Below are 12,213 nucleotides of genomic sequence, written 5' to 3' on the forward strand. Positions count from 1 at the left end.
TGCCTCCAGCGCATAGCCAGTTCATTTTTGAGGAAAGACAGACCTGGTGAGGCCATCATGTGATAAGACTACATGGCATAATTAATTTGTTTTAAAACGTGTTTTGAGGGTTACACATGTTCATGGTTTCACACAAAGCAACCTACTGACGTACAAGAACAATGCGTTAGAAACGAATACAAGACTTATTCAATCTGAAACGTTTTGATGACAGAGCAGTTGTCCTTCAGCACCCTCCAGAGTAGAGAGTAGGTAGCAGCCTACAGTAAACCGTCGGTCAAGAAGTCAGAACCCTCTTTCGTTGTTCTGTAAATAAAATGAGCGACGGCGCGCTGCGCGCTCTAGCGACAGTGTTCGCCATTTTGAATCGAAAATATGACCGATTTTTTTCCTGCCTGGCATGTGTAAGGCTGAGTGAGACTTGCGTTTGATATCAGTATTTATTGTATTATACATATAACCAGTAGAAGTAAGGTTAAGTTAATAGTGATTGTGTGTCGGATTCAGCAGAAAGATAGATGGCCTTACTCCTTCAGAGGAAGTAGCGTTAAACTGTTGGCTGTATTTATCACTGTGATAAATTGCTAGCAGGCTAGTAAGCTTGACAAGCAAAACAAATCACAGTTCCTTCGCTGACAAGCTAGCTAATCAAGTCGACAAAGAGGTAAGTTTCTTAGTACATCCAGTAAGTTTGTTTAGTATTCCAAAACATCTACCGTTTATTCCACACGTCACCAATCATCCTGTTTAGTGTGTTCGCAGTGGATAGCTGACTGGCTGCAGGTCAAAGCTAACATGACTAGCCAGCTTGCGAGTTAGCTGAGCTTGCTAGCAAGGTTTCTAGCTAACTTAACTGGATTAGCTCGCTAAGTAGCTAAGTTATCAAGGGAACATTTACTTTGCTTGCTAACTAGGCAGTTGACACTACTTTGTGCATTGGTTGTAGTCTTCTGCGTTCTATTATTTCATGTCTATACCTTCTGTTTAGAGGTGATGGCTAACAAAGACATTGCGCTGAAATGATAGCTACCCTTTGCTAACTTTGGCTGATTTTGGTTGTTAGAGCTGTATAGTTAAACGACTTGCTAGCATGATTTTAAACTGCCTGACCATACAACTATGTTAGCAAACGTAGCTACCTACCAACTTCAGCCTGCTTACGTCAGTAAGGCTGTTTTCGTCAACTGGAAGTTACTGAAAACTCAATGTTGTTGGCGTAAGATACGTTTAGTTTTCCTTTATAGGCAGCCGCTGGTCTAGTGCTTTCCTGGAAGCTTGCTGTCATTTAAAATCCCTGGAATTTGCAAGCCAGGTTCATGTTAGTTGCTTGAAGGCCTTTCGTGTAACGTTAGATAGGTATTTTTGTGCGGTGAGAGTGAAAACAACATTCGGATACAAGAGTTAGCTATTGCTCAACAGCTGTTTGTTGTTTTTTGCAAAGCCGTTTCGCGACATATGTGTTATTGATAGTATAAGTTTGCTGTATAATACATAGTTTTTAAACACCTTCTCCACGATCGTTGGCCCCGTCACAAGTATTTTCAGCGGACCTTTATAGATGCTTAACGCCGGGAGTGGTTTAATGAGCAGGGTAATCCTTATTTATTAAGGTGTCTGATTGGGACAGAGCTGTTATTAATACTATAAGTTTGCTGTAAAATACATAGTTTTTAAACACCTTCTTTACGATCGGTTGCCCTGTCACAACTATTTTCACCGGTCCTGTATGGATGCTTAACGCCTGGAGTGGTAGATTGAGCAGGGTAATCCTTACTTATTAAGGCGTCTGATTGAAGGTGTGAAGGAGACATACTATCATCATGTTTAAGTCCACTAAGCACATTATTTTTGCCTAACTGTTAAGATTACATTTGCTAGATTTTCCATCTTAAGAAAGCATAGGGCAGGGGTACGTTTTTTTTTTTAAACACAGGGCCAAGTTCAGTTGAGGACCCGCAAGTTTTCCATTAGTAATAGGTTAGGCATGAAGTGTGATTGTGATCCAACAGGTCCAGAAAGGGTCCAAGATCGCAGGTCACAGAGTCCTTGCCTCTTTGTTTTGGGCCTAAATATATGATGGGCATTGCTATTGTTGCCCCCAAGTGAGCTCTATTTCAGCTGGAAGAAAGGGAAGCAAAACAAAACGTGAAAATAGCACAATCCTTTCTCTTTCCTGTTTGGAGTTGTCGGGGGAAACACTTGGGGTGCATGGTGTTAATGTATGCCAGATGGACACTGGTTGCACGTGTGGGGAGTGGCGTCCACATGCATGCAGGAAGTGTCTTTTTTTAGGAGGCGCAGGGGGAGTGCGTGCGTGTGTGTGTGTGTGTGTGTGTGTGTGTGTGTGTGTGTGTGTGTGTGTGTGTGTGTGTGTGTTTGAAACGGCCAGGGGAGGCACTGCTTGATCTAAGGTGTGTGTGTGTGTGTGTGTGTGTGTGTGTGTGTGTGTTTGAAACGGCCAGGGGAGGCACTGCTTGATCTTAGTGCCCCCCACCCCAAACAGCTTTGCCACAGGAACTTATCCCTGTGTCGCCTCCCCACTCACCCCTCACTTCTCCACATCCATTCATTTTTCATCAGTCCAGTACCTGCCACCCCAGGTCACTGCAGGTCTGTGTCAGCTGGCTGGCTGGCTGGCTGGCTGTGTGTGCGCGTGTGTGTGTGTGTGTGTGTGTGTGTGTGTGTGTGTGTGTGTGTGTGTGTGTGTGTGTGTGTGTGTGTGTGTGTGTGTGTGTGTGTGTGTGTGTGTGTGTGTGTGTGTGTGTGTGTGTGTGTGTGTGTGTGTGTGTGTGTGTGTGTGTGTGCGCGTGTGCGTGTGCCTGTGCCTGTGCCTGTGCCTGTAGGGAAAGGCTGCCACGCTGTTGGGAGCAAACAGAAATGGCAGCTGGATGCCCTCTGGCTTTAAATACTCTCCAGCCGAGCCTCTCTGCTTGCCCGAGTTATGCTGACGCTGGTGTATGCGTGCGCGCAGACACATGCACACCCACACTTACACGAGGATGTTTCACCGTGAACCTGTGGGGCGGGAGTGCTGACTTTGGAAGACAGAGAGGGTGAGGTCCTGGTACGCGGTAGTAAATAGGCGGAAACTCTAGCTGCTGTGCCTCAAAGTGACGTTGAGTATGTGAGACGCTCGCTGCAGACATCATTATGTCATTATGAAAAATTAAACAAGTTAATCTGGTTTTCATGCGACCAGCTTCTGCATGTCAAAAAGAAGTGCCTAGCGGAAGTTCAGTCTGAGGTCTCGTGTACTGTTAGAATGGGCCAGAGGCTCGTGGCTGAGTCGGGTCGGGTATAATGCTGTTATGGATGAGGCTAATGCTTGTATAGAAGCCAAGCATAGAGCATTACTGCCTATTAGCGACGTGTTGTTTTGTGTTGCATGGGTTTGTTGACTGCTGCATTGATGTGAAATGAGAACTTTTCCTCGTCAGTCTTTGATTCCTGATGTTTTTCTCTGTATTTGTTTCTGTCCCCCCCTTCATTTATTACCTCTCCATCTGTCTTTGGATCACATGCTTTCTCTTTTCTGTGTAACCCTGCACCTTCTCTTCCTCCGTTTTCTTTTTTGTGTCCTAATCCCTTACCCTGTCCCTCTCTCCCTCGCTCTCTTTCTCTTACTCCCTTCCTTTTTCCTGTGTTCTTCTTGTACTCCCCCTCTCTCACCCCCTGTCCTTCCTTTTCCCTTGTTCCTCTCCCTATCCTTCTTTCGCACTCCTTCCCTCCTTCCCTCTCTCATTTATTTGATTTCACCCCACTCATGTCCTTCCTTTTCCTCTGTTTCTCCCTCTCCCTCTCTGTGTGCAGTGGTGTAAGAGGTTATGCTGAGTGCTCAGTAGCGGTGGGCCGTGGTGCTGGAGCGCTGGTGACCGTGAGCAAACGGAGCCCCATGCTGGTGACTGCCTGGCCCCACAGCGCTCTCCGCATTCTGCACCTCAGATGCCTGGCTGTCTGCGCGCGGCCTCTCACTAAGGACCTACACATTTCACCAGCTGGTAATGTCCCCTCCTGCTGCACACGCACGCACCCACCTTTAAGGTGTGCTGAATCTATGAAAGGGCACTCATTTCCTTTACATTTCCTATACATTCCTATACATTCTGTGGGTTGTAAGTATATAAACCCAGCAAGACTTGTCAAAGTAGGCTAATTGCATGTAAGACACAAAGCATTTTAGGCTAGACAATGTCATATGTGCTACAATTAATTATATCACCAGCAACGTGAAGGCAGATTTAATGTATATGTGGTTTTTTTTTTACCCAATACTGTCATATACTGTATACCCCAGTGAAATGACAGGAATGTTTGATGGTATGAAAACAATTATACTCATTCGCAATATAATAATAATAATAATTTGTTTAATTTGTAACGCACTCTTCATTTAGAAGAATCTCAGAGTGCCAACATAGTATGTGTGCATGTGCCCAAAATGCACTATGCAAATAACAGAACACACATGCAAAAAAAAAACAAGTGACTCTATAGGTACATGTAAACTCAAATATTTAGATAATTGCCATACACGTCCAGAGATAAATATCCCTCACTAGTTTCCTCAATGTGTCCTCAATAGCCTCACCTTCTAAGTCTCCAATCTGCTCCACCCTCTTATCACCTGCCTCTTACCTCTAAACCTCTTTGTCACCCGCACAACAGCCTGTAGCTGTTATCGGACTCATCCCCCTTTGCACTGGGTTGGGTTTTCGTACACGTCAACCCCAACTGTGCTATCCATCCACACCCTTAATTACAACCTTTACCACATCCCTCACCTTCAAATACGTGCCTTATTTTCTTCTTCTTTTTTTTTTTTTTTTACTTCTTGATGACGGATCATGGATTAAGTGGCCGATACCGATTGAAGTGTTAATTATTCCATAAACAGTACACAAGGTGGGCCTTCACTTTGGCCTCTTTAGACGTTACAACTCAGAACTTGTAAATAAGTGATGCAATGGTTGCTTTTAGCCTGGTAAATTTCACCACTTTGTCTCATGGGTTGTGACTAGATATCACTTGAAGTAGAGCAGCAGAAGAGTTATTCTGTTCAGTCTCCCAAGTGGTATGTGATGGTTACGTGGGGTCGCGATGTTGTGTTTACAGTAGACACGGTGTAACATTTCTTGGCCATGCGCCACTTACCGTATCCCTCCCCTCCTATTGGTACAACATACCACCAGGCATTCCTGGGTGAATACATGCGAGGAAGAACAGAGGAAGATGTCAAATAGAAACGAGTAGATTCTTGAAAAGGCCCCTTTACCTGTTGTACCTGTATTTTGATTTAAAAAATTACATTTTCATATATCTCCTGCTTGCAAACGTGTCCACAATGCCTGTGCTGTGGTAATGAGTCCATATTCATCATGGCAGTCACTCCCTGTTCTCCTCCCAACTCTGTGACCCGCTTCCTGTGCCCAGGTCAGTACTTCCTGCAGCAGCCGCCACCATGTTCTGGAAGTTCGACCTGCACACCACCTCGCACATGGAGCAGCTGCTGGAGCGCGAGGACGTGACGCTGCGCGAGCTCATGGAGGAAGAGGACGTGCTGCAGGAGTGTAAGGCCCAGAACCGCCGGCTGCTGCTCTTCCTCTCCCAGGACGCGTGCATGCATGAGCTGGTGGGCCTCATCACGCAAGAGCCCCCTGCAGACCTGGAGGAGAAAGTGCGCTTCAAGTGAGTGGAACACACATTTCCAGAGGTCATTGCCCAATGGTATTCTGTAATTACCTCAGTATTAGATGATAAGTAATTCATATGATTGTACATGCGGAAAGACTATGATAACGACTCCACCACTATAAGAGTATTTATGATACAGGTCCTCAGAATTTTGCAAATATTCAATTTATTTGAATGGTTCACCCCAACGTTCAGAGGTCTGATAGTTCTTTATAGTGACCACTGCAAAAAATTAATGACCGCTTCCATTGGCAACGGGGTTTGTGCTTCTGATTCACATCATTCATATCATATCACCAATTAAGAGTATGTATATATGTCCCAGACCACTATATTGGTTGCTTGGCCTGCCATCCCAATCGTGTATAAGACATTATTTCCTATGAGAACCTGTCCTCTCAGTGAGATTAAGAAAGAATGAGGTGTGCCCAGCCAACCCAGAGCAGGGAGAATCCCAAAGTATGCATTGCTAGAGGTGGAGTTGGGAAACTCAGATGGATAAGGTGGGTAGTGACTTATGGTGATGCATTTCAAGTGAACCCTCAGTGGGGTTCAGCCAGAGTGACCCTAAGCGCTAAATTCAATAATTTATTTCAGATGGATGAAGATGATGACCTTGATTAAGGATTTCCGTATTTTCAGTTGATTTGTTTCATTAAAAGCATGTTAACAAAACATCAGCAAACCTAAAAAAAAAAGTCCCCTCTGTTGGAACAGTGTGCACACTGCTTTATCATCTCCGCTCTTCTTTGAGGCCATGCTCGAGGACGGGGTTTGGTTGGTGGTGGGGTTGTGGTTTTGCAGAGGCTGATTGCTGCTCTCAGAAGCCCCTCAACCCTCACAGGCCTCTGTGCTGTGCACATCAGCCCACACTCGGAAGGGGCCCCAGTCTACCCACAGTAGCTGTTCGAACAGCCCCTGATTCAGTTGTTTTTTTTCACTGCCTAATTCAATAGAGCACAATGCGTAGCTGAAGATGGGGGAATGTCCCTACATGGGATACGTGCAGCCAGCCAGCCAGCAGGACAGGACAGGAGGGCAGGGCTCTTAATAGTTGGATGCAGTGTTTCCTGTAGGGTTTTTTTCTTCAGTTGTATTCATACATAATGCCTCTTTGAGCCACTGCTGACGGAGGACACTATATATTAACCTCAGAGGCAGAAGAGGGCTAAGTGCCTGGCTGAAAGCACTTCACTTTCCTTTTTTTTCTTCTTTAAAGAACTGTAATGCTCTGTCATGGGCAAACTCGCCCACAGGTGGGCCTTTGATGCTCAGTGGCATACATGCACGCCAGATTAATCTACAGCAGGTAGGCGTACAGCCGCACTGAATGAATGAGCACAGTGACCGCAGCTTAATCCACCGATTCCTGTTTTGAAGATCTCCAGGAAGACAGTACATTTATTTGTGCATGCCAGGGCACAGTAATTGCCTACATTTTAATAATACAGTCATTCTTACTAGTTAGCTGTTTGAACTTCAGCTGGCAGACTGCCACTCGATTTAACATTAGCTCAACTTTTATTTTTTCTCTCTCTCTCTCTCTCTCTCTCTCTCTCTCTCTCTCTCCCTCTTGCCTCGGCCAGGTGTCTCCGCTTCCTGTATCTGTCGTTTCAAATTCAAAGCCCTGTCCAGAGTCGTGTAATAGCAACTTCATTACATTCTGAATTCTGCAAAATGTATATAACAGAAACACGGGTTGGATACCAACCAGTAGCTTTTGTGTACTGTTCCTTTCCTGACTTGCTGTCTTTCTCTCTTTCTGAATCTCACACATTCTCTCCCACACAGCCACTCGCTCACATTTATGTACTGAAGTCTTCTCTCGAATAGAGCTTGTGTGTGATCAAATGCAGACACACAGACTCATGCCCATATGCAAGCCTCCACATCCTCATACTGATGCATCCTAGTGGGGCAGCCCCTGTTAGTGTGTGCAACCAGCCAACCCTCTTATAATGTTGTCAACCATGTCAATCATTTGTACCACAAACTGTTTGAAGACTGTACCCACAAACCATGGAGATGGTTTCCACTGTTGGCATCTAGACAGTCACACACATACACAGATGAAGCTGTTGCCTGGAGCAGAATGGCTGGGGAGCCAAGTTGGCTTGTGCAGATTCCCAATTCACTCCAGTAACTGGCATAGCAAGGGTTAATTAGTTTGGGTTGGAGAGTGACAGAATGACTTACATATTGACTTGTCTGCTGTTATCAAAATGGGTTTCATCATTCGTCTGAAATGGAACAAGGCATCTGTTCTTTATGGAGTGGAAATGGTTACTGTTGTTTTTTTTTTTCGTTTTTCTTTTTTAATGGAATTAGATCCAGACTCAGTCACAGACTCTGGCTATGACATGCTGGTCTGGAGTGAGGAGTCGATTAGGAGGGATATTCCCCTCTTAATCTCATTATGTCGGAGTTATGGGCAAAAAAAGTCTGAGCATGTTGTCCAGCTTTGATTCATGGTAACACTTTGAATTGCACAGATGAAAATATAATTGGAGCCCAATTGCACGTCCAGGATTTACTCCCAAAGACATTGTGAAGTGCACAGCTGTAGATAATAACAACTACCTTGAGGCCTTTATGATATGGTGAGGATTCACTGCTTGACCTTGGGATTCCACATGGGAGAGACTGCAAAAGAAAGCAGAAGTCTATCATTTGAGTTACATGAACTGCAAACTGTCTCATTGTACCCAGAACAAATACAGGAACATTGCTTAAAATGTATAATGACTTGGGAGCATATCCTTCTTTATACAGAGAGTGTTTTAGCCATAAGAGAGATGCTCAGAGGTTGTAGCGATACTGTTATTGCTCTGATGTTTTGTTTTGTTGTGGAGAATACTGTCAAAGGGATGTTGTCATGGTGTCTCTGCATTGCTGTGTTCTGTACCAAGCGGAGGAGGAAGTGAACCAAATCATAGCCTGTTGGACACGATTTGTCTGAATTTGAAACGGGAAGTTAGAAGGCTTGACATATTGCGTTAGTCATAGTGTGCAGTTGCATCCCTCTCCTTCCTGGAGACAATGCTGATACACACACACACACACACACACACACACACACACACACACACACACACACACACACACACTTTTAAGGCACTTGTGATTAAATGGTTCTTTCCTCTGTCTTACCAACTTGCCCCTCTGGCTTTGTTCGTCTCTCATTCTGTTCATTGCAGCCGTGGCCTAAAGGTTAGAGGCAGGCTTGTGACCAAAAGGTCGCCGGTTCGATCCTCTGGACCACATGCATTGAGCAAGGCACCGCTAACGGCCCCCCGAGCATGGCACTGCACCAGGCACCGTGTGTGTGTGTTTGTGTGTGTTTGTGTGTGTGTGTCTGCTCCCAGCTATTACATATAGTATGGGTCAAATGCAGAGGATTGGTCAAACAGAGGTTGAATTTCACAGCTCACTGAAAGTATGTGAAACAAATAAAGAGAACTTGCTTGCTTGAGACTTAATATCCCCTTGACATTCATGACTGCAATGGAAATAATGGTGGTGAACCATGCCTGATGGGCAGAAGTTATTATACTGCTTATAGCACAGTAGCACACGTGTCTGTTGAGTTGTTGAGTGTTAATCAGACGGTAATAACACAGTGGTGCTGCTGGTTGCAGGTTCCCCAACATCGCGTGCGAGCTGCTGACGGCGGACGTGAGCGTGATGAACGATAAGCTGGGCGGAGACGAGGCGCTGCTGGAGAAGCTCTACCTGTTCCTGGAGCAGGAGCCGCCCCTCAACCCTCTGCTGGCCAGCTTCTTCAGCAAGACCATCGGCAACCTCATCGCCCGCAAGACCGAGCAGGTCCGCCAAAGCAGCCATACATCCACCTCCTCACTTCTCACACTCGCTTCTTCTCACTCGCACTGTTTCTCTCTTTTCTGTCTCAACACTGTACCAGTTATTCACCCCCCCCCCCCCCCCCCCCTTGCACTCTCTCTCTTAAAAGCATTTAGACAGGGCTTTATGCATAATTAGTATATCTGTCTTGTTATTAAATAAACATGCGTTCATTCGTTCCTTTGCACTTTCTCGTTCCCCGTCTCTCTCTCTCTCTCTCCTCCCCCTCTCCCTCTCTCTCTCTCTCCTGTGTGATTCTGTCACAAACCAAGCAGACTCTAGAGGTAGAGGTTATATCTGACCAGAACACATTTTGAAATGCTATGCTGGGTAGTGATGGCTTGGTGGGCATGGCCTATTTGGCCTTGGCATTGTTTGCAGTGCCCCGTGTGGTGTGTGTGTGTGTGTGTGTGTGTGTGGTCAGCCTTCATGTTTAACGCTGTGGTGTTGTGTTGTGTGGGGCTGTTCAGGTGATCTCGTTCCTGAGGAAGAAGCACAACTTCATCAGTCTGGTGCTGAACCACATCGACGCGTCCGCCATGATGGACCTGCTGCTGCGCCTCATCAGCTGCGTGGAGCCTGCCCCGCTCCGCCAGGAGGTCCTCAACGTAAGAGTGTGTGTGTGTGTTTGTGTCAGTGATACATCTTAGAAACGACGACTTCAATGTGTGTGTGTGTGTGTGTGTGCATAGAGGATACCACACCCTTATTCTGGCAGGAGGTCCTTAGTATGTGTGTGACCTTGCAGGAGTTCCTCAATGTTAGTGTGTGTGTGTGTGTGTGTGTGACCTGGCAGGAGATCCTCAATGTTATTGAGTGTGTGTGTGTGTGTGTGTGTGTGTGTGTGTGTGGTGGCCCATAGGTTGTGCATGTGAAACATGCAACACTGTGACTGTGACGTCCTGTCAAGTGTTGGTGTGGGCTAGTTTGTGTGGGTGTACATGCTGTCTATATTCAGTTGAATCAGTCCTCGTTGCGTGTTTATTGCATTGAGGTTTAATGACTTTTATTGTGTGTGTGTGTGTTGTGTTGTGTTAGTGGCTAAATGAGGAGCGTCTGATCCAGAGGCTCACAGCGCTTATACACACAGGCAGAGATGAGGAGGTGAGTTACACACACACACACACACACACACACACACACACACACACTTATATACCACTTATGTAGTGAAGTTGTTACTTCCTTCAGTCCCCCCTCAGCATAAATACACTGGACATAAATCCACAGCCCTGGCTTCTTCAGAGACTGTATAGGCATATATCTGTACTTCAATATGCTTGTTCAGATCCCATGTATAGGTATATCTCATATCATGTTTAGGTGTATCTCATATCATGGTTAGGTATATCTGTAAAGGCATCTCATATATATCATGTATAGGTATATCTCATATATATCATGTATAGGTATATTTCATATACATCATGTATAGGTATATCTGTATAGGTATATCTCATATATATCATGTGTTGGTATATCTGTATCTGATATATATCATGTATAGGTATATCTGTATAGGTATATCTCATATATATCATGTGTAGGTATATCTGTATAGGCATATCTCATATATATCATGTGTTGGTATATCTGTATCTGATATATATCATGTATAGGTATATCTGTATAGGTATATCTCATATATCTCATGTGTAGGTATATCTCTATCTCATATATATCATGTATAGGTATATCTGTATAGGTATATCTCATATATATCATGTGTAGGTATATCTGTATAGGTATATCTCATATATATCATGTGTAGGTATATCTGTATAGGTATATCTCATATATATCATGTATAGGTATATCTGTATAGGTATATCTCATATATATCATGTATAGGTATATCTGTATAGGTATATCTCATATATATCATGTGTAGGTATATCTGTATAGGCATATCTCTGTACTTCACCATGCGTGCTCAGATCCCATGCTGGACTCAGTGTTCATCTCTCTCACGGCTCTTTCCCACAGAGACAATCCAATGCGTCCCAGACCCTCTGTGACATCATCCGCCTCAGCAGAGACCAGGCCAATCAGCTGGCAGAGGCCGTGGAGCCCGACCCCTTACTAGCCGTCCTGGAGTCGTGAGTCTAACACCAGTTCCTTCTTCACCACACACACACACACACACACACACACACACACACACACACCTGGAAACAATCTGAAAACACTTTAAAACTCTGCACGTTGTGCTTGGTCATGAGCTCCTAATACGGTCTTCCACTTGCTTACACACAGACAATCGCTCTGTGAACATGTGAAAACACTTACGTGCGCAAAGACACACACACACACACTTCTACTGTGTGCAGACACACACACACACCTCTACTGGTCCAAGATAAGAGCAGAATGAGCAAGGTGATTGGCTAAGGGGGGAATGTTTCGACCCTGCGGTGTGGAGATGACCTCAGCAGCATCGATCAGCAACATTTCCAGCTAGTAGGGGGAAAAAGCAGTTATTGTTGGCCCAGATGGGACCTCTGTTATAGGCCAGAGCCAGGGATTTCAGCCCTTTGTGTAGAATCAAGAGAGCCATGGGGGAGTGGTGGTGGTGGTGATGGTGGTTGTGGTGGTGGAAGCTGTTTGCACACACACCCACCAGGACATGGCTTTCAACAGCCTCTAGGGTGTCTGTTCAGG

The 12,213-nt window shown here is 45.1% G+C and overlaps 1 protein-coding gene across 1 annotated transcript in view; it reads left to right on the top strand.

The window, feature by feature from the left end:
• Positions 1-367: 367 nt before the first annotated feature.
• The window catches only part of ppp6r2a (protein phosphatase 6, regulatory subunit 2a), a 24,466-nt gene continuing 12,620 nt past the window's right edge, over positions 368-12,213 (top strand). Inside the window, exons 1-7 of the mRNA XM_080834607.1 lie at positions 368-664; positions 3,811-3,998; positions 5,431-5,685; positions 9,330-9,516; positions 10,023-10,160; positions 10,591-10,656; positions 11,539-11,651. Coding sequence (XP_080690733.1) covers positions 5,459-5,685; positions 9,330-9,516; positions 10,023-10,160; positions 10,591-10,656; positions 11,539-11,651 — 731 coding nt within the window. The 5' untranslated portion in view covers positions 368-664; positions 3,811-3,998; positions 5,431-5,458. The remainder of the gene's footprint in view (positions 665-3,810; positions 3,999-5,430; positions 5,686-9,329; positions 9,517-10,022; positions 10,161-10,590; positions 10,657-11,538; positions 11,652-12,213) is intronic.

This window comes from Sprattus sprattus (assembly GCF_963457725.1).
Source record: "Sprattus sprattus genome assembly, chromosome: 3".
Taxonomy (NCBI): Eukaryota; Metazoa; Chordata; class Actinopteri; order Clupeiformes; family Clupeidae; genus Sprattus; species Sprattus sprattus.